General features: G+C 40.2%; 1 protein-coding gene across 1 annotated transcript; it reads left to right on the top strand.

Annotated features, from left to right (window-relative positions):
- The first annotated feature begins 16,814 nt into the window (after positions 1-16,814).
- On the top strand, positions 16,815-24,148 carry IL12A (interleukin 12A). The gene is made up of 7 exons (XM_017679520.3): positions 16,815-17,308; positions 17,936-18,090; positions 21,130-21,243; positions 21,589-21,630; positions 21,706-21,747; positions 21,846-21,989; positions 23,516-24,148. The coding sequence occupies exons 1-7, from the start codon at positions 16,975-16,977 to the stop codon at positions 23,669-23,671; spliced, it is 987 nt and encodes a 328-aa protein (XP_017535009.1). The 5' UTR covers positions 16,815-16,974; the 3' UTR covers positions 23,672-24,148.
- Positions 24,149-26,120: the final 1,972 nt, after the last annotated feature.

Genomic DNA, 26,120 nt, shown 5'->3' with positions numbered 1-26,120 from the left:
GAAACTACAAGGCACTCATGAGAGAAAATAAAGAAGATACCAATAAATGTAAATACATCCCATGCTCATGGATAGGAAGAATTAATATTGTCAAAATGGCCATCCTGCCTAAAGCAATCTACAGACTCAATGCAGTCTCTACCAAAATACCAACAGCATTCCTCAACAAACTAGAGAAAATAGTTCTAAATTCATATGGAACCACAAAAGACCCCAAATAGCCAAAGCAATCCTGAGAAGGAAGAATAAAGCAGGGGGGATTATGCTCCCTAACTTCAAGCTCTACTACAAAGTCACAGTAATCAAGACAATTTGATGCTGGCACAAGAACAGACCCATAGACCAATGAAACAGACTATAGAGCCCAGATATAAACCCAAGCATATATGGTCAATTAATATATGATAAAGGAGCCATGGATTTACAATGGGGAAATGACAGCCTCTTCAACAGCTGGTGTTGGCAAAACTGGACAGCTACATGCAAGAGAATGAAACTGGATTATTGTCTAACCCCATACACAAAAGTAAACTTAAAATGGATCATAGACCTGAATGTAAGTCATGAAACCATAAAACTCTTAGAAGACAACATAGGCAAGACTCTCTTGAATATAAACATGAGCAACTTCTTCCTGAATGCATCTCCTCGAGCAAGGGAAACAAAAGCAAAAATGAACACATGGGACTATATCAAACTAAAAAGCTTCTGTACAGAAAAGGATACTGTCAACAGAACAAAAAGGCATCCTACAGTATGGGAGAATATATTTGTAAATGACATATCTGACTAGGGGTTAACATCCAAAATATATAAAGAACTCACATGCCTCAACAACCAAAAAGCAAATAACCCAATTAAAAAATGGACAGAGGAGCTGAACAGACAGTTCTCCAAAGAAGAAATTCAGATGGCCAACAGACACATGAAAAGATGCTCCACATTGCTAGTCATCAGAGAAATGCAAATTAAAACCACAATGAGATATCACCTCACACCACTTAGATGGCCAACAACCAAAAGACAAACAACAACAAATGTTGGCGAGGATGTAGAGAAAGGGGAACCCTCCTACACTGGTGGTGGAAATGTAAACTAGTTCAACCATTGTGGAAAGCAATATGGAGGCTCCTCAAAAAACTAAAAATAGAAATACCATTTGATCCGGGAATCACACTCCTTGGAATTTACCCAAAGAATACAAACATATTCATTCCTATGTTTATCGCAGCACTATTTACAATAGCCAAGATATGGAAGCAACCTAAGTGTCCATCAGTAGGTGAATGGATAAAGAAGATGTGAGATGTGGTACATAAACACAATTGAATACTATTCAGTCATAAGAAAGAAAGAAATCCTACCATTTGCAACAACATGGATGGAGCTGGAGGATATTATTTTCAGTGAAATAAGCCAGGTAGAGAAAGACAAGTGCCAAATGATTTTCCCTCATTTGTGGAGTATAACAATGAAGCAAAACTGAAGAAACAAAACAGCAGCAGACTCACAGACTACAACAAGGGACTAGGGGTTACTAAAAGGGAGGGGTGTGGGAGGGCAGGTGGGGAGGGAGGGAGAGGGGGATTGAGGGGTATTATGTTTAGTACACATGGTGTGAGGGGTCACGGTGAAAACAGTGTAGCACAGAGAAGGCAAATAGTGAATCTGTGGCATCTTACTATGATAGACAGTGCAATGGGGTGGGGACTTGATAATATGGGTAAATATAGTAACCACACTGTTTTTTTCATGTGAAACCTTCATAAGAGTGTATATCAATAATACCTTAATAAAAACATTTTTTAAATGTCTGGAGGATATGAACAGACACTTCTCCAAAGAAGAAATTCAGATGGCCAACAGACACATGAAAAGATGCTCCACATTGCTAATTATTAGGGAAATGCAAATTTAAACCACAATGAGATATCACCTCATACCAGTTAGGATGGTCAACATCAAAAAGACTAAGAACAACAAATGCTGGTAAGAATGCGGAGAAAGGAGAACCCTCCTACACTGCTGGTGGGAATGTAAACTAGTTCAACCATTGTGGAAAGCAGTATGGAGACTCTTCAAAAAACTCAAAAGAAATACCATTTGACCCAGTAATTCCACTGCTAGGAATTTACCCTAAGAATGCAGCAGCCCAGTTTGAAAAAGACATATGCACCCCTATGTTTATCACAGCACTATTTACAATAGCCAAGAAATGGAAGCAACCTAAGTGTCCATCAGTAGATGGATGGATAAAGAAGATGTGGTAAGTAATGGAGTATTATTCAGCCATAGGAAGAAAAGAAATCCTACCATTTGCAACAACATGGATGGAGCTAGAGGGTATTATGCTCAGTGAAATGATCCAGGTGGAGAAAGACAAGTACCAAATGATTTCAGTCATCTGTGAAGCATAAGCACAAAGCAAAAACTGAAGGAACAAAACAGCAGCAGACTGACAGAACCCAAGAATGGACTAACAGTTACCAACGGGAAAGGGACTGGGCAGGCTGGGTGGGAAGGGAGAGAGAAGGGGAATAAGGGACATTACGATTAGCACACATAACATGGTGGGGCCACAGAGAAAGCAGTATACCACACAGAAGACAAGTAGTGACTCTATAGCATCTTACTACACTGATGAACAGTGACTTGTAATGGGGTATGTGGTGGGGACTTGATAATGGAGGTAATCTAGTAACCACAATGTTGCTCATGTGATTGTGTATTAATGATACCAACGTAAATAAAAAATACACAGAATATGCAGAAACAAGGAAAATCTATCCCAAATCCCACTCCCACCCACCAAGAATACTGCTATTATTTTGGTGACTATCTTTCCATACATTCTTTTGTATCACAGATACAAATATGAGAGAATCTTATTAAAATGCCATCATTGCATGTATGCTGTTCTAGAATCAATTTTCCTCACCCCCAATATGTTGTAAACATTTTCCCATGTTGATAAATATTGATCTACATATCATGATGTCAATTAGTTTGCCTGTATCACAATGTTCTGTTAATGGATATTTTGGTTTTCTCTGTGTTACCATAAACAAAGCTGTGATTAACCTTACTATGCACATCATTCTCACCTGTGTAATTACCTCCTTAATACAAACGTAAGGAGTTGAATTGGCTAGGTCAAAGATATGTACCATTTTTTGTTTTGATACATATTCCAAAAATGCCCTTCAGAAAAGTACATCCATTCATTTATTTGATCAGTAGCTGTTTCTTGGGCACCTCTTATGTGCCAAGCACCTTTCCATATGCTGGGAATTCAATAGTGAGTAAAATGGACACAGTCCTTGCCTTCATGGAGTTATCATTCTAATGCAAGACAACAGACAATAAACAAACAACATACAATATATTGTCAAACAGCAGTAAATGCTAGGAAAGCAAGGTAAATGGCGTAAGGGGCTGGAGAGTCCTGGTGGGGAAGAGAAGAGTGTATTTTACATGAGGTGGTAGGAAAGCCTCGTGAGGACAAGACATGATCACACATGAGAAAGCCCTAGGGGAGCAGTGGTGCAAAGAGAAGGAAACAGGACCAGCAAAAGATCTGGCATGGGTCACAGCCAGAAAGGCAATGTCTCTGGGACACTCAAACACGAGGGAGAGCCATAGGCAATGCAGGTGGACAGGTAGCCAGGTCAGACCAGAGAATGCAAGTTAGGGGCCAGCATGTCCGTGAGTAGGTGCACAGCCATCTGTAGAGGTGTTTGGATTCATTATGATAGCGGCCAAAGGAATCTGAGATTCTAATCTCATAATATTAAAAGGAGGAACAAGATGAAACCAGGCCTTCTTTTATTTGTGTTTTACCACTTCTCAGTCTTTTCTTCTATTCACTAGACCCTGCTTAATGAGTATCTGTATTCCTCCCCCACTTTCCCACATATACCTAGGGTCTGGCCGGTTGGGAACACAGGTAAGACTACCTGGGAGATGATTTAGGCTTTCCTTACATTCATTATGCAGGTCTTATTATGAGATCTTACTATACCTCCTAACTTCAGTTAGACTTGAAGGATCCTTTTGCCAGCCTCTTAACTTAAACTGAGAGCTTCTCTGCTCCCCTGGCTGGAGACCTCCATCATCTTACTAAAAACTCAGGCAGCAACATGGGCTCATCTGCCGGATTGATACTAATTTTCTCCAAGCCATCTAACACAAAATCTTTAACGTGGAAGGTGGTCTATGTGTATTTGCTGGATAAACAAAAGAATGTATTCATGAATATTTTCTTTGTAGGTGCTCTTCTATTTGATTAGAGTCACTTTCAGATGAGAATTCTGATCGTGTTCTCCAATTCTGAGGTTTTTTAGCTCCCTTAGCCCTGCCTTTGGGTGCTTCCTACCATCTCCTGGGAAGGTCCAGGGAGTTGAAATGTGTCAAAGGAGAACATTTGCAGTGTTTAGGGCACAGGTCTAAGGAAACACAGGGCTCCACTCTGCCCCAAGATATCTGTCTAAGATGACAATTTAATTCATGATATTTTAGAATTTGTACAGAAAAAATAAGACTAAGTAAGAGCAAAGAATTTTTTTTTAATTTGCCCCAGGAAAAAAGTTGATTTGCCAACATGAAATTACATCAACAAAAGTAATAATAACATTTTCTTCTGGTTTTAAAAGTAATTCATATACTCATTAAAGAAAAATTTTTAAATACCAAAAGGATAAAGTTGAAAATAAAGATTATCTATAACCCATTATATAGAGATAGCCACTGTTGACATTCCACTAGATCTCCCTTGTAGAATAATTATGATTCTACTTTATACACATATAGTTATGTATCTTTCTTTTTCACCTGACAACAAATTCTGAACATCTTCCCAATAACATTTTTAAATATTATTACTAAAAGATACATAATGTTCTAACTATGCCTTTGTCATAATTAATATTATGTGCCTATTATGGACAATTACTTGTTTCTAACCTTGTGTATTGTAAACTCTTGTAATATAGTAAATTTTATATGAACATTCTTATACATAATCATTGTCCAAACCTCTGATCAATGCCATAAACTAGAATCTCGGAAGTGTAATTCATCAAAATATATTATATTTTTAAAGGTTTTGGATAAGCGTTTCAGAACATCTTTCCAACACATAGTACTAATTTGTAACCTCCCCCCAGCCACCCTCAACCATCCTCCTCACTCCGCTGTATTTTATGAAAGTAGCAAAGATATGCTAGGTTCAATCCCAGCTCCATTATTTTAGGGAAGTTATTCAACCTTACTAAAGCTCAGTTTTCTCATCTGTAAAGTATCCAATTCATAGAGTTGTTCTAAAGATTAAAATAAATGATAATATAAAACTGCCTAGCAGCGTCCCTGGCCTATAACATGTAGTCAATAAATGTTAGTACCTATTACTAGTAAAAAACTGTAACAAATAAAATCACTCTTCCCCTCTTCCCCTCTTCCCCTAATTATTGCTACCCAGAATAATATTTGGGTGCAAAATCCTCTAAACAGTAGGAAAAAATATCAAGCCTCCCTATTTAATCAAACTATTTAACAGCTGAGGTTACTCAATTATTGTATGCCTCAGTATTCTAAAAATGGTAGCCTATTTGGTTACCACCTGGAAGCAAAAGAGATCTTTCGTAAGGTATTTTCTGCTCATTATACATTATTTTTAACTATGGTATACTTTTCTTTATTATTTCAAGGAAAACAGATTTATTTAAATTTCAAGGAAAACAAATTTATTTAAATTGGGCAATAGTTCCAATTTAGAAAGTTTTTTTTTCTGAAGAGAGAAAATCAACATAAACATCTAATTCTTCATCATAAATAGGCCTCACAGGCACCAATCTACTACCTTATGGTTATAGCCTCTCAAAAGAGATTAACCTTTAAAAAAAAAATGTTTCTGAGCAACTTAACTAAGAGAAAACCATTCCAATTAATTTAAAAGGTCTGCTGGAACTTTCTGTAGAAGTCAGTGAATTTTGGTTTGTTTGTCCCCAGAATTTTTGGCTAAGATGATCCCAAGATATGTGAAATCACTTGTAGAAAGCTATTTATCACATGGATGCCCTAAAACTGTTACATGAAATTGGTTTATCCTATCTAAGTACAAATAGATCTTTTTCAATTGCTTTACAAGAATACATTTGCTTAATCTTTTTATAGAGTTAGATAGTCAGTGGAAATGGAAAGTCATAAGTACTCAGCTTCTAGAGAGAAAACACTCAAAACTGTTCTGTATCCATTGTCGAACATGATATTACTATCAGTGGGATAAATATACAGAATGTGTTTTAAATTCTTTAGAGTTTCTTGACATTGGGTAAACTTGTGTCATTATTTGGGAGAGAAATACTGAGGCATTTCATGCTGTAAAAACAACAAAAGAAATGAAATTTTAGGAGACCCAAAAGGGTCCCAGCTGCTGTTTTCACCTGTAGTTTCTCCTCTGGAAATCTACTAAATAAAAAGCTTTGGTCTGATGCCAAACGTAGCATTTGGGAACAGAAAACTGATTCAACTCTTCTCTTCCTGAAGTACATATATGCCCAGTGTCTTCCTGTCCTATTTCCCTTCTCCTTACTTTGAGATCAATGTTATCACACCCTGTAAATTTCCAATGCAGTGGGTCACCAAATAAACAGACGTATATGATAACAAACAGTTGGGTTTAGACATCTTCCTGTCCAACTGTTTTGGCCAGAAAACATGCGTAGTTCTTCCTGTGAGACAGATTAGGGGAAAATTCTAACTGAGAGTTGCCCAGGGCGTGGATAAGAAAAAGGCACATCTTCCTCCATGCTGCAGTAAGGATCACAGCTTAGCAAGCAAAGCACAGGCTAAATTTTGCCCCAAATTGCCCCTTTGCCTAGCACAATCATACTATGTAACCCTAAATTTCATTTTTACAACTGCCCTGTGTTGCTGAATTCCAAAAGTAACACAAGAAAAGCAGCAGAGACAAATGATAAAATAGAACTTCAGACCTCAGCTCTAATCCAGAAACCCAAATGCTTTTATTGTGAATCTGCACATGCCCAGCTCTGTGCAAGGCCTACTAAGGATACAAATGGAGAATAAGGATTCTGTGAGTTCCTGAAGGATATAAAGAACCTCTTTGTATATTTCTCATTGTTTGTTATAGATTTGGGTGAAAAGGAGAGAGAGATTGTCATATTACCTTCTTAATAATAAGAATTTGTTTGAAGGTCTACCCTTCCATTAAAACTGAACTCAAGAGTCCAACCACATGGATTCAAATCCCAGCATTGTTCCTTACTAGCTATATGACTTTCAGTGACTGACTTAGACACTCTGTTCCTCAGTTCCCTCATCTGTAAAAATAAGGATAATAATAGTAATGCCTACCATATGGATTATTTTTATTGTTCTATGTCCATCCCAGCTCTTCCAATATACCAATGACAGTATATTATTTTTAAAAAGGAAGACACCATCAGTTGTCAAATCCCTCTGAACAGACCCTGTATTTAAAATGGTTATTTGGTTTATATTTCTGGCCATTAACAGTCTAGCTTGTAGCAGGAAAATTCTATGAACAATGAGAAGAGCTAAATTTTAAAAAGTGTCTAATGTCTGAAAAAATTAAGGACGTGATGGGTCAAGATCCCTGAAAGAAGGAAAACTTAGAGATAAGCCTGATACTCTACACTCCCCACTGAGTCATTTACTGACTTGTAAGCATAATGAATACAGGACTGAGAAGCTGAGCAGAAAGTGGCTGTTGAAAAGCAGGAAAGGTGACCAGAGGTTTGGTCAAGTAATGTAGTTCAGGGCCACCAAAGCAACCAGGGTTTAGCTGCCAAGATCTTGGAGGGAAAGAAAGTGATGAGAAGTGATTAAAGTAGAATAAACTGCCTCTTGCCTTACATACAGTTTGCCCTTGAACAACACAGATTTGAACTGTGTGGGTCCACCTGTACATGGAATTTTTTCAATAAATATATTGGAAAATTTTTTTGGAGATTTAGGATAGTTTGAACAAACATTTTATTTTCTTAACTTAGTTAATTAAAAGACTATATAATATATATATATAACATAAATATGTATATAACATTAATATATATATATATACACACATATATATATAAAACATAAAAATATGTGTTAATTGACTGTTCATGTTATCAGTAAGGCTTCCTGTCAACAGTAAGTTATTAATAGTAAGGTTTTGGGGGAGTCAAGAGTTATACATGGATTTTCAGCTGCACAGAGCACCCCTATTTGCCAATTAGTAAGCAGAAAAGGCTAAGAGTTAAAGAGACAGAACAAGAAGGGGTTGTTAAGAGACTGAGAAACCAAACAGAGTTAATGACAGTATCACAGTGCTGGATGAATGATCATTAGTGTTCAGGGCCCACCAAAGCAGGGCTGACTTGGTAAACACCTCCTGCTTTCAGCTGGGATTTATGGGACTACATCCTAGAAATGAGGGTAAATAGATAGAGACTAGCTTTTGTAAGGATTGAAACCCAACCTCAAATCAACTTATTCCCTGATTGCTTTAAGGTGTTCTGCTTTTAATCTGACTGCCTGACAAAGTTAATATCATTAAGAGGCTCTACAATTTTTCATATGAAATATTTGGCAATCAATCAAAAATTACCAGGCATACAGAGACAGGTACAAGAGAAAAAATGTACAATAGAAAAAGACACACAACTAATCCAGACACTGGAACTACCAGACACAGAATATAAAATAACTCTTACTAACATGTTCAAGATGGTAAGATGGAGAATTTCATCACAGAACTGAAATCTACAATAAAAAAAAGCCAAGTTGAAATTCTAAAACTAAAAGACACAATAATGGAAAATAAAAATTCAATAAGTAAATTTAAAAACAGTTTAGACACAGGTGAAGAAAGCATTAATGACCTGGAAGATTCATTGGCAAAAAATATCCAAATGGAAGCACCCAAATCAAAAAAAAGAAAAAGAAAAATGATGGAAAACACAGAAAACAGCATTTAAAAAGGTTGTAGGAAATCGTGAAAAAGTCTACCATATGTGTAATTACAGTTCCAGAAAGGTTCCAGAGTGAGATTGAGTTGGGAGCAATAGGAGCATCATTTGAAGAGGTAATGACTAAAAATTCTCCAAAGCTGATTTGAAGGAATCAAGTTATAGATTCAAGAAGTGCTACAAACCTCAAGCTGGATATACACAAAGATAAACACACCTCAGAATGTCATAACCAAATGTCTAGGAGAAAACAAAAAAAAAGAGAGAATCCTAAAAGCAACCAGACTGTTTTCCCAAATTACCTTCAAAGGAGCAACAAAGAGACAGTAACTTCAAAACAGAAATAATAGAAAACAGAAGACATTGGAATAGCATCTTCAAAATGCTGAAAGAAAATAACTGCCAAGTAAAATATAATTCAAAACTTAAGCCCGAATAAAGACATTTAAGACAAATACAATATGAGAGAATTTTTGTTTCCAACAGACCTGTGCTTTTTTAAAAAAAAAGTCTAAAAGGAATTCTTTAGGCAGAAGGAACATTATCTCTGACAGAAGAGCATGTAAATGTGGGGGAATGAAAAACATTGGAAACTAAGAATATGAATGACTATATAAAACAATAAAAATGGCTATTTGGGGGTTTTAAAAACTAGTGCCAGACAGCCTGCTTTTCAGGTCTTATATGTTGAGAAATTTTAATTTTTTTTTAAGCAAAAAAGGATGATCTTAACTAGCAACACTGCTTCCTTTCATATTAGGGGCCATATAGCATCAAAATATGAACCCCAATCTTTCAACTCACTGAAGAATAAGGCATGTGTCGGGCCCTTGAGGGATTATTTAAAGCCTCATCATTCACTGTTCAGAAATCAATGCCACAAAAGGAAACTAGAAGCCTGCTAAAGGCAATGCTGCTGGGTTACAGGGCTCCAACTTCTGTCTCACGGTGCATACATTATCCCAATACATCATCCCAAGAACTCCGCCAAGTCAGTGCTTTTCTCCCTAATTTACAAGAGTTCAGAAAAGTTAAGGAAATTGCCCAACACTGCACACTGAGAAAGAGATGAAGGCTGGATTTTAATGCAGAACTGCAAAGCCCATGGTCTTTCCACTCTAGCAGGCCACATGCTAGAAAGGTCCCAGCTAGTAAAATGTTAGGGCACACAATAGTTAGAAGAGTAGCTCTAAATGTGCATAGTATACACGTAGAATATCTTCAAAATAGAGTGAGAAAGATGGATGAATGGACAGATGGAGTCAGATGCAATAGTAGAGAGTGAATACATTCAGAGATTCAACATTTGTATGGTAAATCCAGCAAAAATGCTGGAAGTTAGAGGAAATTCTCTGTGCAAAAGCTGTCAAAATGGGCCCAGCAGCTATCTTAGCAATTCCCTTCACCCGCCATTAGGTGATCTTTTAAAATGAAAAAACAAAGAAAAACAAAAATCAATAAAGCTCTAATATATTTGCATGTTAAATAATTCAAACAGTACAGAGGATATTCATTATAAAGCAGGTGTTCCTCCTACCTCCAGGATCCACTCTCCTTCTCCGGAGGCAATGGTCATTGATTTCCTATGCTCTTATGAGTGTAGATCTAAATCTATGCTATACCTATATCCATGTGTGTAAATACAAATATGCATATGTATGCGTTTACACTTTTTTCCCTGCATGGATGGAAGCACATTATACACTGATCTGAACCTTGGCTTTTCACATAATGGAAATTATGGTTACCATAAGCGGAACTATAGGGAGGAGGTGGGAGCAATGGGTGAAAGGGAAAACAAATTTGTGAGGATGTTTGATATCTTGATCTGGGAAATGGTTATATGAGTGTATACACAGGTCAAAATTCATCAAGCTGTACACTAAAAATAAAATTTAATATAATTTGTTTTGAATAAAATAAGTATTATCTATGGCATCCTTTCCTTGCAGAAATGTTCGATTTTTATGTAGCCGAACTCTTCAATCTTTTCTTTATAACGTCCAGTTGTCAGGTGATCTTATCATTTATGAGGCTGCAATGCCCAGGAGCTGTATCATATTCAGAGTTTGTTAAATGTCTCAAGAGGCAGAAGAATTTGTAACAATATTAATAAAATTTTTATTCTGGAGCATCAATAAACAATAAAGAGCACCTTTCCTGGTATTTTTTTTCAAGCCCATTGTCAATATTTTTTAGGTTCTTCAAGTCAGTATTGATAATTTATGGATGTTGCCTATAGAACCTGTGCTGTGAATATTAAGAACTCCCCTTAGCCCTTTATTGGGAAAGTGCCACTTAACATTTCAAAGAGTGCAAAGAGGCAGTTGTGGAGAAAACTGATGTGTGTGTGCCTTAGTCCAAAAATAATAATTATACCTCTCGAATAGTGATATCTCATAGTGACAACACTCTACCTACCACTTTACAAAATCTTTACTGTTCATTATATAATCTGGTTCTCATGACAAAGCTAACCAGGGCTTTCCATCTCCATTTTACAGTATGAAAATTAGCAGAGGCAGTGGTTTGTCCAAGCTCACACAGCTCCCGAATGGCAGAAACGGGCTAGCACTTAGGTCTGTTGATCATAGGCACAAAGTTACATTAGCTCTACCAGTCTCTCTGGCTCAGCTCACTGTTTTTCTCCCTGCTGCTAAAACACTTCGCCACCCAAGAAGAAATTGGCACATGGAACAAGCTTCATCAGCAGATCATGCTTGGGGTCAGCATACAACAAGGAACATAATCGTCTGCTTCCTGCCCCTGACACCTTACAAGATGAGAGCTGTCCTGGACCCTAGACTGTCCAATGGCACAGGAGCACCAGCTGATTAGGCTCAAGTTTCATGACATCTGTGGAATAAAATTGCAGAAAAACTGACAGCAGAGACTTTGCTGTTATGAAGGACCCCATAGCCTTTACAGTACTGATCTAAAGATTCACGTGTACACTATCAAATGATCACAAGCATCTTTGGGATCCCCTAGCTTCCAAGGATGGGCTGCCACTTTACACAGCACCAAGATGCAGCCCAAAGTCTTCTCTACTGGGCCTGTGACTATGAACTTGTATACTTACCAAGAAAAACAATAACAAAGGCAGGCATCCTGAGCTACCTGCTCACATTAGCTAGTGTTTCTCACCTCAGCACTGCTGATGTTTTGGATCATATAGCTTTTTATTTGGGGGAAGGGCGGGGACTATCCTCTGTACTAGCAGATGTTCAGCAGCACTTAACAGCATTCCTCTGCCCACTACCCAACCAAAAATGTCACCATACATTGCCAAATATCCCCTGGGGAGCAAGATCACCTCTAGTTGGGAACCACTGATATAGGGACTTAATATATTCTACCGAATTCATTAAAAGACCCTTGATTCCCAGTGATGGCACTATTATGTGAGATCCCAGATTGGCCCATTGCTCAAACTGATTGGAAAAGGAATGACTAGTAGAGAAACTATCTGAATGTGTCAAACTACAGTTGAAATTTGCAAACAACTATCTTGAATTATCTTCTTAGAGAGGGTGTCTTTGCTTACCTACATTTTGGAGAAATGAAGGACTTCAGATGAAGAGGAGTGAGTTGATCATATTCTTCACTCCATGAAATCATTGGTCTCTTCTCTTATATGTGTTTATTCATATATTTATGTCGTTTCTTTATCCCCATTTCTCATTCTCACCCCCTTCACTCCTTAATGGGTTCAACCCTAAGATGTTTTGCTTGTAAGTGTTCTTGTGTAATACATACTATTTTTAATATATTATTTTTAAGTAAACAGAGGCCCATAATCACTTATTCACAATTCTGAAACCCATACAGCTCTGGACACCAAAAGCTTTCTCTTAAACTCACTTAGCAGCAAAATCTGACTCAAGAGATACTAGATTATTTGTCATCTTTATCCACTTAATATAACCATACCTACATTTTGCTGCAGAGATACTGTGTTCAACTATGAGATGTAACCTCCTCCCTTTCCAAAATACAAATTTCTTGAATCTCAAAACAAATCTAATTCCAAGGGTTTAATTGCCTAGTATTATATACAGATCTTATTCTGCTTTTACCTTTATACTTTTACCCAATATTATGTTTTTAAGACCTATCCACATTGTAGGAACACATGTTGTACCTCTTGTTCATTACCTCTAACCACTGCAGATTACTCCATAAAGTGGGTCCCTCCATTTTACCTACCCACTCCCCCAAAGCACAGCTGGATTGCCTTCAACTCCCACCACTAAAAACAATGATATAATGAACACCATCATACATGTCCCTTTATGGGCCTATATAAGAATCTCTTTGGGAATAAACCCAAGGTAGAACAGCGGATTATCAGGTGTGCATATGTTTAATATGACCAAGCCAGGGGCCAGAATGTCCTCCAAGACAGCTGCATCAGCCTAGTTGCATTATGCAAAGGATCTGGGAGTTCTACACTTCCCCCAACCCTTGTCAGTAGCCAGTGTTGCAATTTTTGCTACTCAAACAGGTATAAAGTGATATCTCATTCTTGTTTTCATTTTTATTTTTCTAATCACAATGTATCTTCTCTAATTTTAATATATCTGAGCATCTGGTGATGCTGGTTAGCCTTCGGGGTTTCCTCTGAAAATTGCCTGTTCATAAGTATTGCCTGTTTTCATTGAAGTTTCTCTTTCTTGCTGACTTGTAGGAGTTCCTTGTAACTCTCCTATATTTTTAGACATTGCAAAATATCTTCTCCCAATCTGTTAGCTGTCTGTTAATTGTCCATGGTTAACAAGAATCCATAATACAGAAATTCTTAACTTTTATGTAATTAAATTTATCAGTATTTTGCCTTATGGCTTGGAGGTTTGAAGTTTTTAAGAACTCCTTCCCACTCTTGAGTAACAAAAATAATCTCCTACCATTTTTTCAACTACTGTTGTAATTTTACTTTTCACATTTAATCACAGTGGCTTTACCTTATAGGCTGTTTTAGGTTGGAGTTCAGCTTTATTTTTCACCATATACTGAGAGCATTTTCTGCCTCATTTACCTGAGTGCCATCTGTTTCTTATACTAAATGTCCATATATATATATATATATATGTGTGTGTGTGTGTGTGTGTGTGTGTGTGTGTGTGTCTACCTTCAATTACTCTATTTTGTCTCAGTGGTCTATTTGGCTGTTCGTTTGACAAACATTATTCTTTTTATTACTGCTTGAACTATGTTTTTATATCCGGAAGGGCTACTCCCCTTATAAATTATTTCTTTAAAAGTTTAGCTTATATATTCATGAGCTTTTATTTTTACATATACACTTTAGAGTAGGTTTATTATTAAGTTCCTCAAAAGTGTATTGGTAATTTGTATTGGGATTCATTTCAATATGTGAATTAATTAGAAGAGACTTGAGCTCTTTATATATTAAGATCTTCCATCCAAGGGCATGGACTTTGTTTCTATTTAAATTAAATCGCTCTGTGCTCTAGAATAGACTCTTAAATTTTTCTCTAAAGTCTATGCTATACTTACATTAACTCAAGCAATAATCACAGCAACCTTATAATATGGGTTATTTTATTATCATTTTCCAAATGAGGAAACTGAGACCAAAAAATAAGTATCTTACCCAAAAACACACAGCAAGTAACAGAACCTAGATGAACCTAGCTTCAAATAGTTTAGAGTCCATACTCTTATCTGTTTATTTATTATCCAGTATATTATTTTACTATATATTCTGATCAATTGTTGAAGATGTAGAGAAATTTGGATGATTTTTGAAAGATGATATTTGCATTTAGTGAAATTGCTGAATTCCTTATTCAAAGGTCTGTTGTTTTTGTTGCTTTTTTTGTATATCAACTGTAAATAATAATTTTTACTTTTCCTTTCCAATTTTTAAATCTCTTATTTCTTTTTCTCGCCTTACAGCATTGGCCAAGATTTCTAGTACAATGCTAGACACTATGTAGGAGTGATTGTCAGCAAAGAAGTTCTCTTAAAGAAAAGTAATGTTACGGAGAAGAAGGTTTTCACTTTATCTTGTCTAAAGTATGTGTAGCACAACAGAGAACTGTATCACAAAAGTATAAGTCAGAAATTGTGTCTGGAGGCCAAGTATCTATTCTGAGCAGAGGCCCTGTGCTCATCCGTGTCCAGAAATTACTTTCCATAAGAGACAGCCCTTCCAGGGGAAAAATAGCTCAATACAATAAACTTGACTTCATTCTGATTTAACTCCATCCCAAGACCGTATGGCAACAGCACAGCTCTACACCTGTCATTTGCTTCATATGATCTGCTGGACACAATTGTTTCTGGCAATGCATTGGTTTCTATCCTCATGGGGGGATTCATAGGCAGCAGCATTGGAAGGAGCTTTAGAGATCAATAATTACTCTTATTTTACACACATCTAAAATTCCCTGTGGTGATGCTTCATCAGCCTTAAGCCATGACCCATGTGGGGAGCTGGTGCCAACAACTGGAGAGTGCTTGATTCGGACCGGGAGATAACACAGCTTTCTCCTAACTGGGTTCATCATCCCATCTTTAGTAGAGGCCAGTCCTGTGTAGTGTTCGTGGTAGCTATGGGATGCTACCTCATCCATCCTGACTTTAGTGGGGATCCAGAGGAAAGGAGGAGGAACCACCCACTCTTCTCTCCTGTGCTCCAAAAGGCTTTTCCTACCCAAGATAGGTGCATCTACACAAAGGTGGGCACAGGTGGCTCCATAGGGAAGTCCTAGGGCCTGAGTGCCATCAAACTCATCAGAAGTTCTAAGTGGGTGACCAAACACACCCTTCCTTTCCCACACACCCAGGGTGACTAACCCTTGAGGAAGAAATGAGTGAACTGAAAAGTCCCACAGGAACCTCAAACCCAGAACATCTAAAGTGGAACTTCTTAGCATCGCCTGCAAATTCACTCTCCCCTTACAGTAACCCGTGTAGGACCTGGAACAACTTCCATTCAGCCTTTCTCAGAGCCTTCCTGCCCCTTAAACCTGAGGACTTACCAAGCCTTGCCCCCTCCAGCCCTGACAATCCCTCCTATGCCCTTTGCTCTCCATTCTTAAAGGAGCCTTAGCCACATCTTCCCAGCTGCTCCATCCACTCCTGACCCCAATCCATCCTCCACACTGCTGCTAAAGGGAGTCTTTCATCATGCGTATCTAACCATGTCTCCTGCCTAACACCCTAGAAAGCTCCCCACCAAACCTCACAGCAGAATATGCACTCTGTAGCATGGCATCTCCTAGCACGGCAAGGCCATGGCCATCTCCAGCCTCACAACCTGACAGCAGGACTTCCCCTTGACTGTGCTTCTCGTCCCTGCTCCCCCTGCACCCCTCCCCCTGGAAGTGCCCTAATGCCTACTCACCCCTCAACACTCGGGCTGGGGGCTCCTGTTCCTGGGAGCCTTTGCTGCCTCCTCACCCACATTGTTCCTGCTGAGGTGCCCTCTCTCTGGGCTCCCAGGACCCTGTGCATCCATTCCACTAAATTGTAACGGTTTTCTCCTGGACACTGTCAGAAACTGGATTCTCTAAAGGAGTGATTATTGCATAGACAGTCTGGTTTCATCCCTTTCTTGTTGAAAATGGTACCTGTGGACAAAACAAATAAAGTTAATTCGGTGTGGAAGTGCCCCAAAAGGACCTGTTCATGGCTGGGTGTCCCGCACCTGCCACACTGTCAGCCTGGAACACTGTGGACGATCTGAATAAATAAATGATGAGTGAATGAATGAAGAATGATGAAGGAATGATTTGCCCACCCCCATCCAGAACTAGGCGGGAGGGCAGAGTCGAGGCATTCGCTGCGTACAGCAGAAAGTGGGGTCACTCCTCGGCGCCCCGTCGGGAGGGGGCGCAGCAGGACCGCAGGGCGAGGGCTGGGCTGCTTGGGGCGGGAGCTTCCGAGGCCGGGGAATGAGGGTGGCGGGCAAGGGGTAGGGCTTGCCCGGAGACCCAGCGCCGCGACAATGCCGGAATTTCGCTTTCCCTTTGGGGCAGCCGGAGGCGGCGGGGCCGTCCCGGAACGTCTGCGGCCAGGCTCCCGGGGAGTTAATCCGAAAGCGCCGCAAACCCCGCGGGCCGACCTCCACGTGTCACTAGAAGCTGATGTAGAGAGAGACCGAGAGAAAGAAAGCAAGAGACCGAAGTCCCGGGAAAGTCCTGTCGCGCTTCGGGGCAATTATAAAAATGTGACCCCCTGGGCCGGCATCCCAGCCACCGCCCTCCCCTGTCGCGCCCGCCCGTCCGCGTCCAGCCGCCGGCTCCGTGCACAGCGCCCGCTCAGCATGGGTCCCGCTCGCAGTGAGTTAGCAGCCTGAGCGCGGCGTTGGGGTGGGGAGGGAGGCGCGGGGGCAGGGGAGGCACAAACTTGGGGCCGCTAAGGCAAGACTAGATCAGCAGGGTCTTGCCAAGGAGAAAGGGAGGGAAGACTTAGAGCGTGTTCACCCCGCACTAAATAGGAAGGGCAGTGTCTTTTGAAACAGCCTCCCCCACTTAGCAGTTTTGGAACTGAGGCCCCCAGGGGTAGATTTCTTGATCAGATTGTCTCCGCAACAGCTGTAAGAGGGCAGATCCCAGCAAGCTTGAAAATGAGGCTCTGTCACCCCACTGTTCCCAAAACACTAGGTCATGAGTCTGAGCCAGACACTTCAGCACCTGACCTCGGTTTCCCTACTGGCAAAATGGAGGCTTTTTCTGGGTGAGCTCTGAGTCCAAAACCCTCATCCAGAGCTCATTAGGGGCTCTCACAGAGTAGGCTTCTAGCCCTAGAATAGAGCACCACCCTCCAGGAACTTGATTCCTCTCTCAGGTGTGGAAGGAAGACTGGGAATAAGTGGAGGTTGGTGCCTCGAAGGAGTGGATGGGTGGGTGGAAATGCCCGAATGGACCGAAGTGACAAGCTCAGCCTGCCTCTCACTTCCCTTCCAGGGCTCCTCCTCGTGGCCATGCTGGCCCTCCTAAACCACCTGGGCCACCCCGGTTTGGCCAGGAGCCTCCCCACAGCCACACCAGGCCTAGGAATGCTCCAGTGCCTCAGCCACTCCCAAAACCTGCTGAGAGCCGTCGGCAACATGCTTCAGAAGGTGAGCTTTTCAGTGTTCCCATTCCCACTTTGCAGCCTCTGTAGGGAAGGGGCTTCTCTGAACCCTCAGTCACCTGAAGGAACTGCAGAGAAATTGTGGACGTTAATCAGGAGATGTCAAGAGGGGGAAAGGGAACTTTACAAATGGCCCAACTAATAGCCAAAGAATCTCAGTGAAATTGTGTCTCCAGAGAAAGCAAGAATGGTAATAAATTATAATGGCATTTGTATTGGCTGCATCCACACAGGGGAAAGTGGATATTTACAGTGTTCCCGGTAGCCTGCCAACAGAGACGAAATTGTGTCAGGCCCACACTGTTTCTCTGACACACTTATCAATCCAGGAAACTGTTATGAGGTGCAGTCTCTGTGCTCCCAGGGGCTACAAAGATGAATTAGACTTGCCCTTCACGTTGCTTGCCAGCTTCCAGTCTGGTGACACACTTTGTTGTCAGAGTAACATTTCAGAGGGCCCGTGATGCATGTCCAGACCTCATTTTCTAGTGAGAGAGCTATCTGATTTTTTTTGACAAAGAGTTTACCTATTTTTATGTATAGAGTTATCTATTTATGAATGAATTTCATTCCATTTTTTAGGTTTCATATTTTAATGCAAAAAAATTTTTTTCCTTTTAAAAGTGGCCCAATAAGCCATTGCTTTTGCCACAATGGCCAAAACCAATGTTTTTAAAAGCTGTCCTTTTGCCTTCCTGCTTGCCAGTAAATCTTCCTTGAATATTTTCTAGCTTGTTGCTTTATGACTATCTTAAAATAAGTTCAATGCCACAAGGCCTCTTAAAGAATTTTCTCCCTTCTAAATCTTTCATAATGTGCTGCCAACTGCTCCTTACAGTTCAATCAATCTTAATTAAAAGGCGGCTCACCAAGTGAAAACTGAAGAGATGAGTACTTTGATTCCTGAAGAAAGGTTCAGTGTTGATACAATTTTAGAGCTCCAATTTAAAGAGATGCTTTATGTGAAAAGCTGACTCTTCTACTCCCAGATACTGCGCTAAAGGTAAAAAAATCATAGAACTCAACTTGATATTTTTATATCATTCCTTTGTCCCATTTGCCAGAAGAAGGCAGCTGGCTACTGCAGAAAAGACAGGTAGCACATGCGCACAGTTCACAGTAAGCAGCCCACAGACTTGTGTAGTTTGGCCCGTGTCTTTCATACTTTATTTTGATTTTTGAGTTGGTTGGTATTGAAAAAGTGCAACTTTTCTTATTCTTTCATGTAAGAATACAAATTTCCATCTTCCCTTTAAAAGCATCTGAAGAAAGTTGACAGAGGGCCTGCATTTCCAAAGCTCTCTCTTTACGACCTGCTCAGGACAGTGGCTGCCCAGGTCTGCTTCAACACCTCCAGAAAGACTGCACCTTTCCCTGTTGATGCTGTAACTGATTACCACAAACTGAGTGGCCTTACACGACACTAATTTATTATCTTACAGCTCTGGAGGCCAGAAATCCAAAATGGGTCACTGGGCTAAAATCAAAATCAGCAGAGTGCTGTCCTTTTTTGGAGACTCTAGAGGAGCATATGTTTTTTTGCACTTTCTAGCTTCTAGAGGCGTGTGGTGCCCTTCCCTCTTCAAAGCCAGCAATGGCCAATTGAGTCTTTCTTATACTGTGTTACTCTCCTGTTGACTCTCCGGGCTCTTCCAATTGTTAAGATCCGGCAATTACACTGGACCTACCCCGGTAATCCAAGATAACCTTCCTACTTTAAGGTCAGCTGATAACCCTAATTTTATCTGCAACCTAAATTCCCCTTTGCCATGTAACAAAACATATTCCCAGGTTCTGGGGATCGAAAGGTGGGTGTCTGTTGGTTGGGGGACATTATTCTGTCTACCACAGGTATGGATTTACTACTTGTTCCCAAACACATTCTGCACCCTCAAACCTGGACTCATGCTTGCACAGCTCCCTCCACCTGACGGAACTCATTCTTCCTCCTCTGCCTGTCACCATTCTAATCCTCTTAATGCAGATGTCCCATCTCTGGGAAGCTTTTGCTTGCCTTCCAGCCAGCTCCTCAGAGCCTTCTTACCCTTCTTAGTACTTTTTACCTCCTAGTCATTTGGGCACTTGCCTGTCTCTGCAGCTGATCTTGGAACCCTGGGGCTGTAACATAGTGCTCTTGTTTGTCGTGTTCCTTAGTACAGCAGTCCCCCCATAGCGATGGGGGTTGCATCCTAAGACCCCCAGTGGATGCCTGAAACCATGGATAGTTGATAAAATGAGATGATAAAATGACTATGTGATGAGAGGAAGTGAAGTGAATGATGTAGGCATTGTGATGTTATGCTTCTATGTTTTGACCTTCTCACCTATGGTCAAAGGAGAAGGATCATCTGTTTCTGGCCTGTGGTTCATCATGGGTAACTGAAACTGGAAAGTGAACCCTCAGATAAGGGGGGGACACGTATGCCTAGCATAGTGCCTGGTACACATCAGTCTTATTAATTGGAAAAATGACCTTGATCAACTTCTTAAGATAAATATCATAATTCAACAATACTTTTCCAACATGCTTGTAAAATGATGTGTGTGTGCGTCTGTGTGTGTCTGTGTGTGTGTGTGTCTGTGTGTGTGTATGTATGCAAACCAAATCTCCACTTACCTTTAGGATTGCATGTCTATTATAGCAATCAAGTTGTGACCTTAACAGGTCCCCCCCTTTAGAAGTTATACTTGAAAAAGATATTCATAAAACACAGGAGGTTTGGCAAAAGAGAAAAACTGTTTTCACCAAAAGCAAGTGTCACAGCGTGGTGTAGATGCTGATTAGCACAGGCTGCTGAAATGATTTATAGTGTTTACATAATAGAAAAACGTATCATCCAGAGTTACATGTCCTAAGTAAAGAAGAGGAGGTAAATGACCTGTTCCCTTTTGTCTTATGAAGACCCCAAATTTCTTACAGGTCAGAGAGACAGAGGTCAAGGACCGCCAGTTCTCTCTTTGCTCATGGGAGCCAGGAACTTATTGATATTATAAACTGGGTTCTCTTTTTATGTTCTCTTAACAGGCCAGACAAACCCTTGAATTTTACTCCTGCTCTTCTGAAGAGATTGATCATGAAGATATCACAAAAGATAAAACCAGTACAGTGGAGGCCTGCTTACCACTGGAATTAACCACGGTATAGCTGATTTTCTTCCCAAAGCATGTAATACAGTTAAGAGCTAATAAAACCTCATCTTCTTTCAAAAATTTTCATGGTTCTGGTCTCCATCATCAAGGGCCTTAAACAGGTCCCACTTCAGAAGTTAGATCTGAAAAAAAATTACAAAACAAATATGTTTTTTCACAATAATGTGAATATACTTACCACTACTGAACTGTACACTTAAAAATAGTTAAGATGGTAAATCTTATGTTATGTGTTTTTATTACTACAATAAAAAAAGATATTTTGGGGGAGAAAGTTCAGAAAAACATGTATTAAGAATTAACATCTTTGATGTGCAATTTTTTTTTTCTCTAGAATGAGAGCTGCCTGGCTTCCAGAGAGATCTCTTTCTTAACTGTAAGTCAGAAAATTCAAGGTTTCAGCCCATATTATGAATTCATATCATTGATGTCTGATTATTTTTTCTTCTAGAATGGGAGTTGTCTGGCCTCCAGTAAGGCCTCTTTTATGATGGTAAGACACAAAACTCTTTCCTCAAACGCAGTGCAGGGAGATGGGGACATTTTTAGCCCATCTCAATGTTCCCTTCCCCATTTTATCATCTCACCCAGACCCTGTGCCTTAGCAGTATCTATGAAGACTTGAAGATGTACCAGGTGGAGTTCAAGGCCATGAATGCAAAGCTTTTGATGGATCCTAAGAGGCAGATCTCTCTGGATCAAAACATGCTGGCAGCTATTGATGAGCTGATGCAGGTAAGGCCTTCTTTCTATCAGTGAGAATACCTTCATGCTGAGACAGCCAGCCAGGGTCCCTGATGGAGAAATATAAAAACCAGCCCTTTCTAATTGGGAGAGGCCTGAAATCCCCATTCTAAAATCCCTGTAGAGCCATAGCCTTGAAGGTGCCTTCTAGAAAGAGCAAACAGGAGCAGATCATGTTAAGAAAAGCAGCCTCCCATTTGTTGACTGTGTAGTAGGCACCAGAATCTCAACAAATGTTTTCCTCCTTATGTCTTCCACAACACCCATAGCTGGTCTGTCTGTACACAGGAGGAAACCAAAACGTAAGAGAGCTAGTCACTTGTCCAAGGCCACACAGCTTCTAAGTGGCAGAGGCAGGATTTAAACCCCCATCAAAGGGATTCCACTACACTTCGCTTCTTGTTCACTTCTGAAGGCTCCAGGATGTGCACATGAGGGTCCAGCATGCAAATTTCTCTGATATTACTTGAGAAAACAAGTGGGACTAGCGCCTGGGTATGACCCCCTTTTGAACTAAAATGTGAATAAAGTAAGAATGACCTACCACTGAGTTCATCGACAATTGTACTCACAGACAGGTACTACTTTGTAATTTTTTCAGTCACCATAACACATGATGCTGATACAAAACATAGAAATATCCATGTAAGACAGGGTGAGTGCCTTGGTGATCAGGGTATGGGATAAAAATTACAGTGTCAGGAATCATCTGAAAAGGAATCTTCCTTCCTTTTCTTTCTTTTTTGTGCCAATTACCTATTTGGAAGGCAGTGAACTTCACATATGCATCACAGAATGTCACTGTACAGAGTTGTTATGATATTCCATTTCAGGTCCAAGAGTCAAGTGATCTGGGTGCTGGAATCAGTTCTAATATTAATCAGACAGTTATGCTCAAGCCATTTCTCTCTCTCTGCCTCAGGCTTTTCCTCTGCAAAATGGGATGGCTTCACTCACTGTACCTTTCTTTTAGGTTTTTTTGTGAGGAACAAACGAAAGTTCTGATCATTGTGGAAATATAAGGTCTTGCATTATGTTATCAAATTAAAGGGCTGAACCTGGGAGATCCATTGTCAGGGGTATTGATCTGACACAAACGAGTCTGTAATAAACAGGTCTATTACTGATAGAGAGTTCCAGTCAATAGCAATCTATCACCTCCTTGTTCTAAAAGGACTTAGCTTCTTAATATAACATAAAAAATTTAATTAGATATTGCAGCAGATGTCATCTTAACAGAATTGTTCCTTCCTAAAATACAACTCCCACTAAATGGTTTTCTAAATAGCTATAAGGGTCTTTTCAGAGCTCACTGAAAAGATATACATGCTTGGATAATGAATCTTCCTTCTCTCAGGTTCGCCTGCCATCTGGCTGGGAGTAGATTTGGGTTGGGTTTAGTAGATATAATGAGGGAGTGGGTTGCGGGCTGAGACATGTATTGGCTTCACCCATTTTTATGGACCAATGTTTTAATTTTGGAATACTGTAAATGTCATGCTTAATATTTCTCCTAGGCCCTGAGTTTCAACAGTGAGACTGTGCCACAAAAACCCTCCCTTGAAGAACCGGATTTTTATAAAACTAAAATCAAGCTCTGCATACTTCTTCATGCTTTCAGAATTCGTGTGGTGACTATCGATAGAATGATGAGCTATCTGAATTCTTCCTAAAATGCTGAGGTCTCTCCCAACCTTACAGGCATTTTTATAACAATTTGAACCAAAGAAATTTAATAGGATATGGGTTAAGAACTGGGGACAGGATGACCTGTCATGGCCCTACTAAGCTAATACAATAATTCTCATGCCTGTTTACATTAGTCACCACCCAAAATTTGAAGACTCAGACTATAATATCCATATGATTCCTTTGGTCAAGTATATTTCCCATTTACTACAGATAAGTTGTTTTTAAGTTTTCATGAGCAAAATGCTGAGGGAAAATGTCCTCACTGAACATGTTTTTCTTTTCCTTTTAATAGAAGAGCAAGAATTTATAAGCTATTTCTGTACCAAAGTGTTTGTAGGAACAAACACTCAAGCATAATTTATTTTAAAATATCTATTTATATAATTTTATGTTCATGAAAGCATGTGAACTTATATTTATTTATGTAATATTTATTAAAATATTTATTATCAAATGGATTTCAGTAATAACATGTTCTAAAAATAAAATGATTGAATTAAAGTAATTCTCATACTTTTTTAATGTAGTTGGAATATATTAAATGTTAAAATCACATTGTGGGAAAACTGAAAACTCTAATGAAATTTCAGCAAAATTCCCTTGGAAAGAAATGCCACAATATGCTTACCTATTTTCTAGGTCTTTTAACTCCAGATTTTAAAGGAAGCCTAGTAAGACTAGATAGGCTCTGATACTGAAGCCATTGAATGAGTTATGGTTTTTGAGAGTATGCTTCATGATTGTTCAATATCTGAATCTGAAAGTAAAATATAAAGAAATGTTTTTTCCCCTCTTAACCACAGCCCTGTAACTGTGCATTAGACAAATACATAATACCATCCAACTGGGAAAAACATCATTAAGAGAACTTCTAGTTAAATTATTCTAATTTTTATGACCTGGGCCCTCCAAGGGAACTTGTTTCTAAATTACCATGAGAAAAACTCTCCAATTGCTTTAAACTTCTGCCTAAACCACAATGGATGATTGCCTTGCTTTGGCTTAAGAGATGGGCTTTTAAGGACCCAAATATTAAATTCCATCTTTTCAATTCTCTAAACCATATACATTTTAACAGATTCACCTGACAGAATGCCATGTAATTTTAGTACTCTGATAATCATACTCTTCCTTACTATGAAAAGGCTGTAGGAAAGGACCTCGTCAGAGTCCCTCCTTTGCTCCTGAGAATCCCCCTGATCCGTGTGACCAACTGTCTTGCCAATGGGTTTCAGCCCCGGGCAAGTTCGCTATGGATTCAAATGTGACCAAAGAAATTGACAGCAAAACATTCTCGGGATGAAAGGCTTATACCCAACTTTATTTCCAGTTGGCAGGTCAGTCACTAGAATCCCATTCACTCAGAGCAAGTCTGTGTGCAGCAAGCCGGTCCCTGACTCTGGGCCCCTCTGTCCGCACAGCCATCCTCTGGGCCCCTCTCCCTGCACAGCTGTCCCACACAGCCGTCCGCTGGGCCTCTGTTCTTGGCGCTGCCACCTCTCCAGCCTCTGCTCTGCTCTCCTGCAGCCTTGCAGCTGTGCCACCGTGTCACACCCAGAGCACAGGGTGGAGCTCTTTTTATAGAGTCAACAGCCATGTAGTGTCCACGGATGTGCAATGAGCTAGTCAACCATGGCCAGGTGGGAATCCTGGCCACAGGAACTCTCATTTTATCCACACTCCACCCCTCCAGGATTCTCTCCTCTCAATCTATGTGCCCTCAGTCCTCTGCAATGGTCCCTGTGCAAGGAAGCTCGGACATTGTTCTCCAGCCTCTCCAGCAAAAAGTTTTGCAGACTCACAGGCTCTGTCTCTGACCTCTGCCTCTTTGGTCTTAATGGCTGGAACTGCTGCTCTGGTTTCAGTTGTTGCCATAGCTCCAGTAAGATCCTATTTGGCTTCCCATCTAATTTCCTTCCATCTACTCCTGCCCATATAAAATCAACCCACATCTGGGTCTTCATAACCCTCACGAGGCCCCTCAAATTCCTCCTATGAGTAACAGGTCTTATTTCTTTCCAGGTTCTCGTTGCTTCAGCTACTGTACATGTCATCTCCCATTTTGTAATCGCTGCCTCAAGGCGGGCTGCACTGTCAAAGAAGATAGCTTTCCCATCTCTGATACCGACAGAACAATTCCATCCACCCCTAAGTCCCACAGCCACCAGCTCAGCCTGAATATAGGGATGGACCATAGAGCCCCAAGACCTGGGGAGGGGCTCCTCCTCTCCTTGGGGAACTTCCAGCTGCTGGGTCTCTATTTTCTTTACAACCACTGGGCATGCTTTCAATACAGGAGGGGCCAGTGCCTCTGGCACCACCCCTTCATCCTTCCCCAGCTCCTCCATTTCTGGGCCTGATGGCACCTTTCTCTCCCCTCCCCCAAGTGCCTCCTCTGCTACAGTGCCTCGCAACAATGCCAGCTCAGTC

The sequence above is a fragment of the Manis javanica genome, chromosome 3 (genome assembly GCF_040802235.1).
Source record: "Manis javanica isolate MJ-LG chromosome 3, MJ_LKY, whole genome shotgun sequence".
Taxonomy (NCBI): Eukaryota; Metazoa; Chordata; class Mammalia; order Pholidota; family Manidae; genus Manis; species Manis javanica.
The sequence above is the reverse complement of the archived record's forward strand: the minus strand, read 5'-3'. Positions and strand labels throughout refer to the sequence as shown.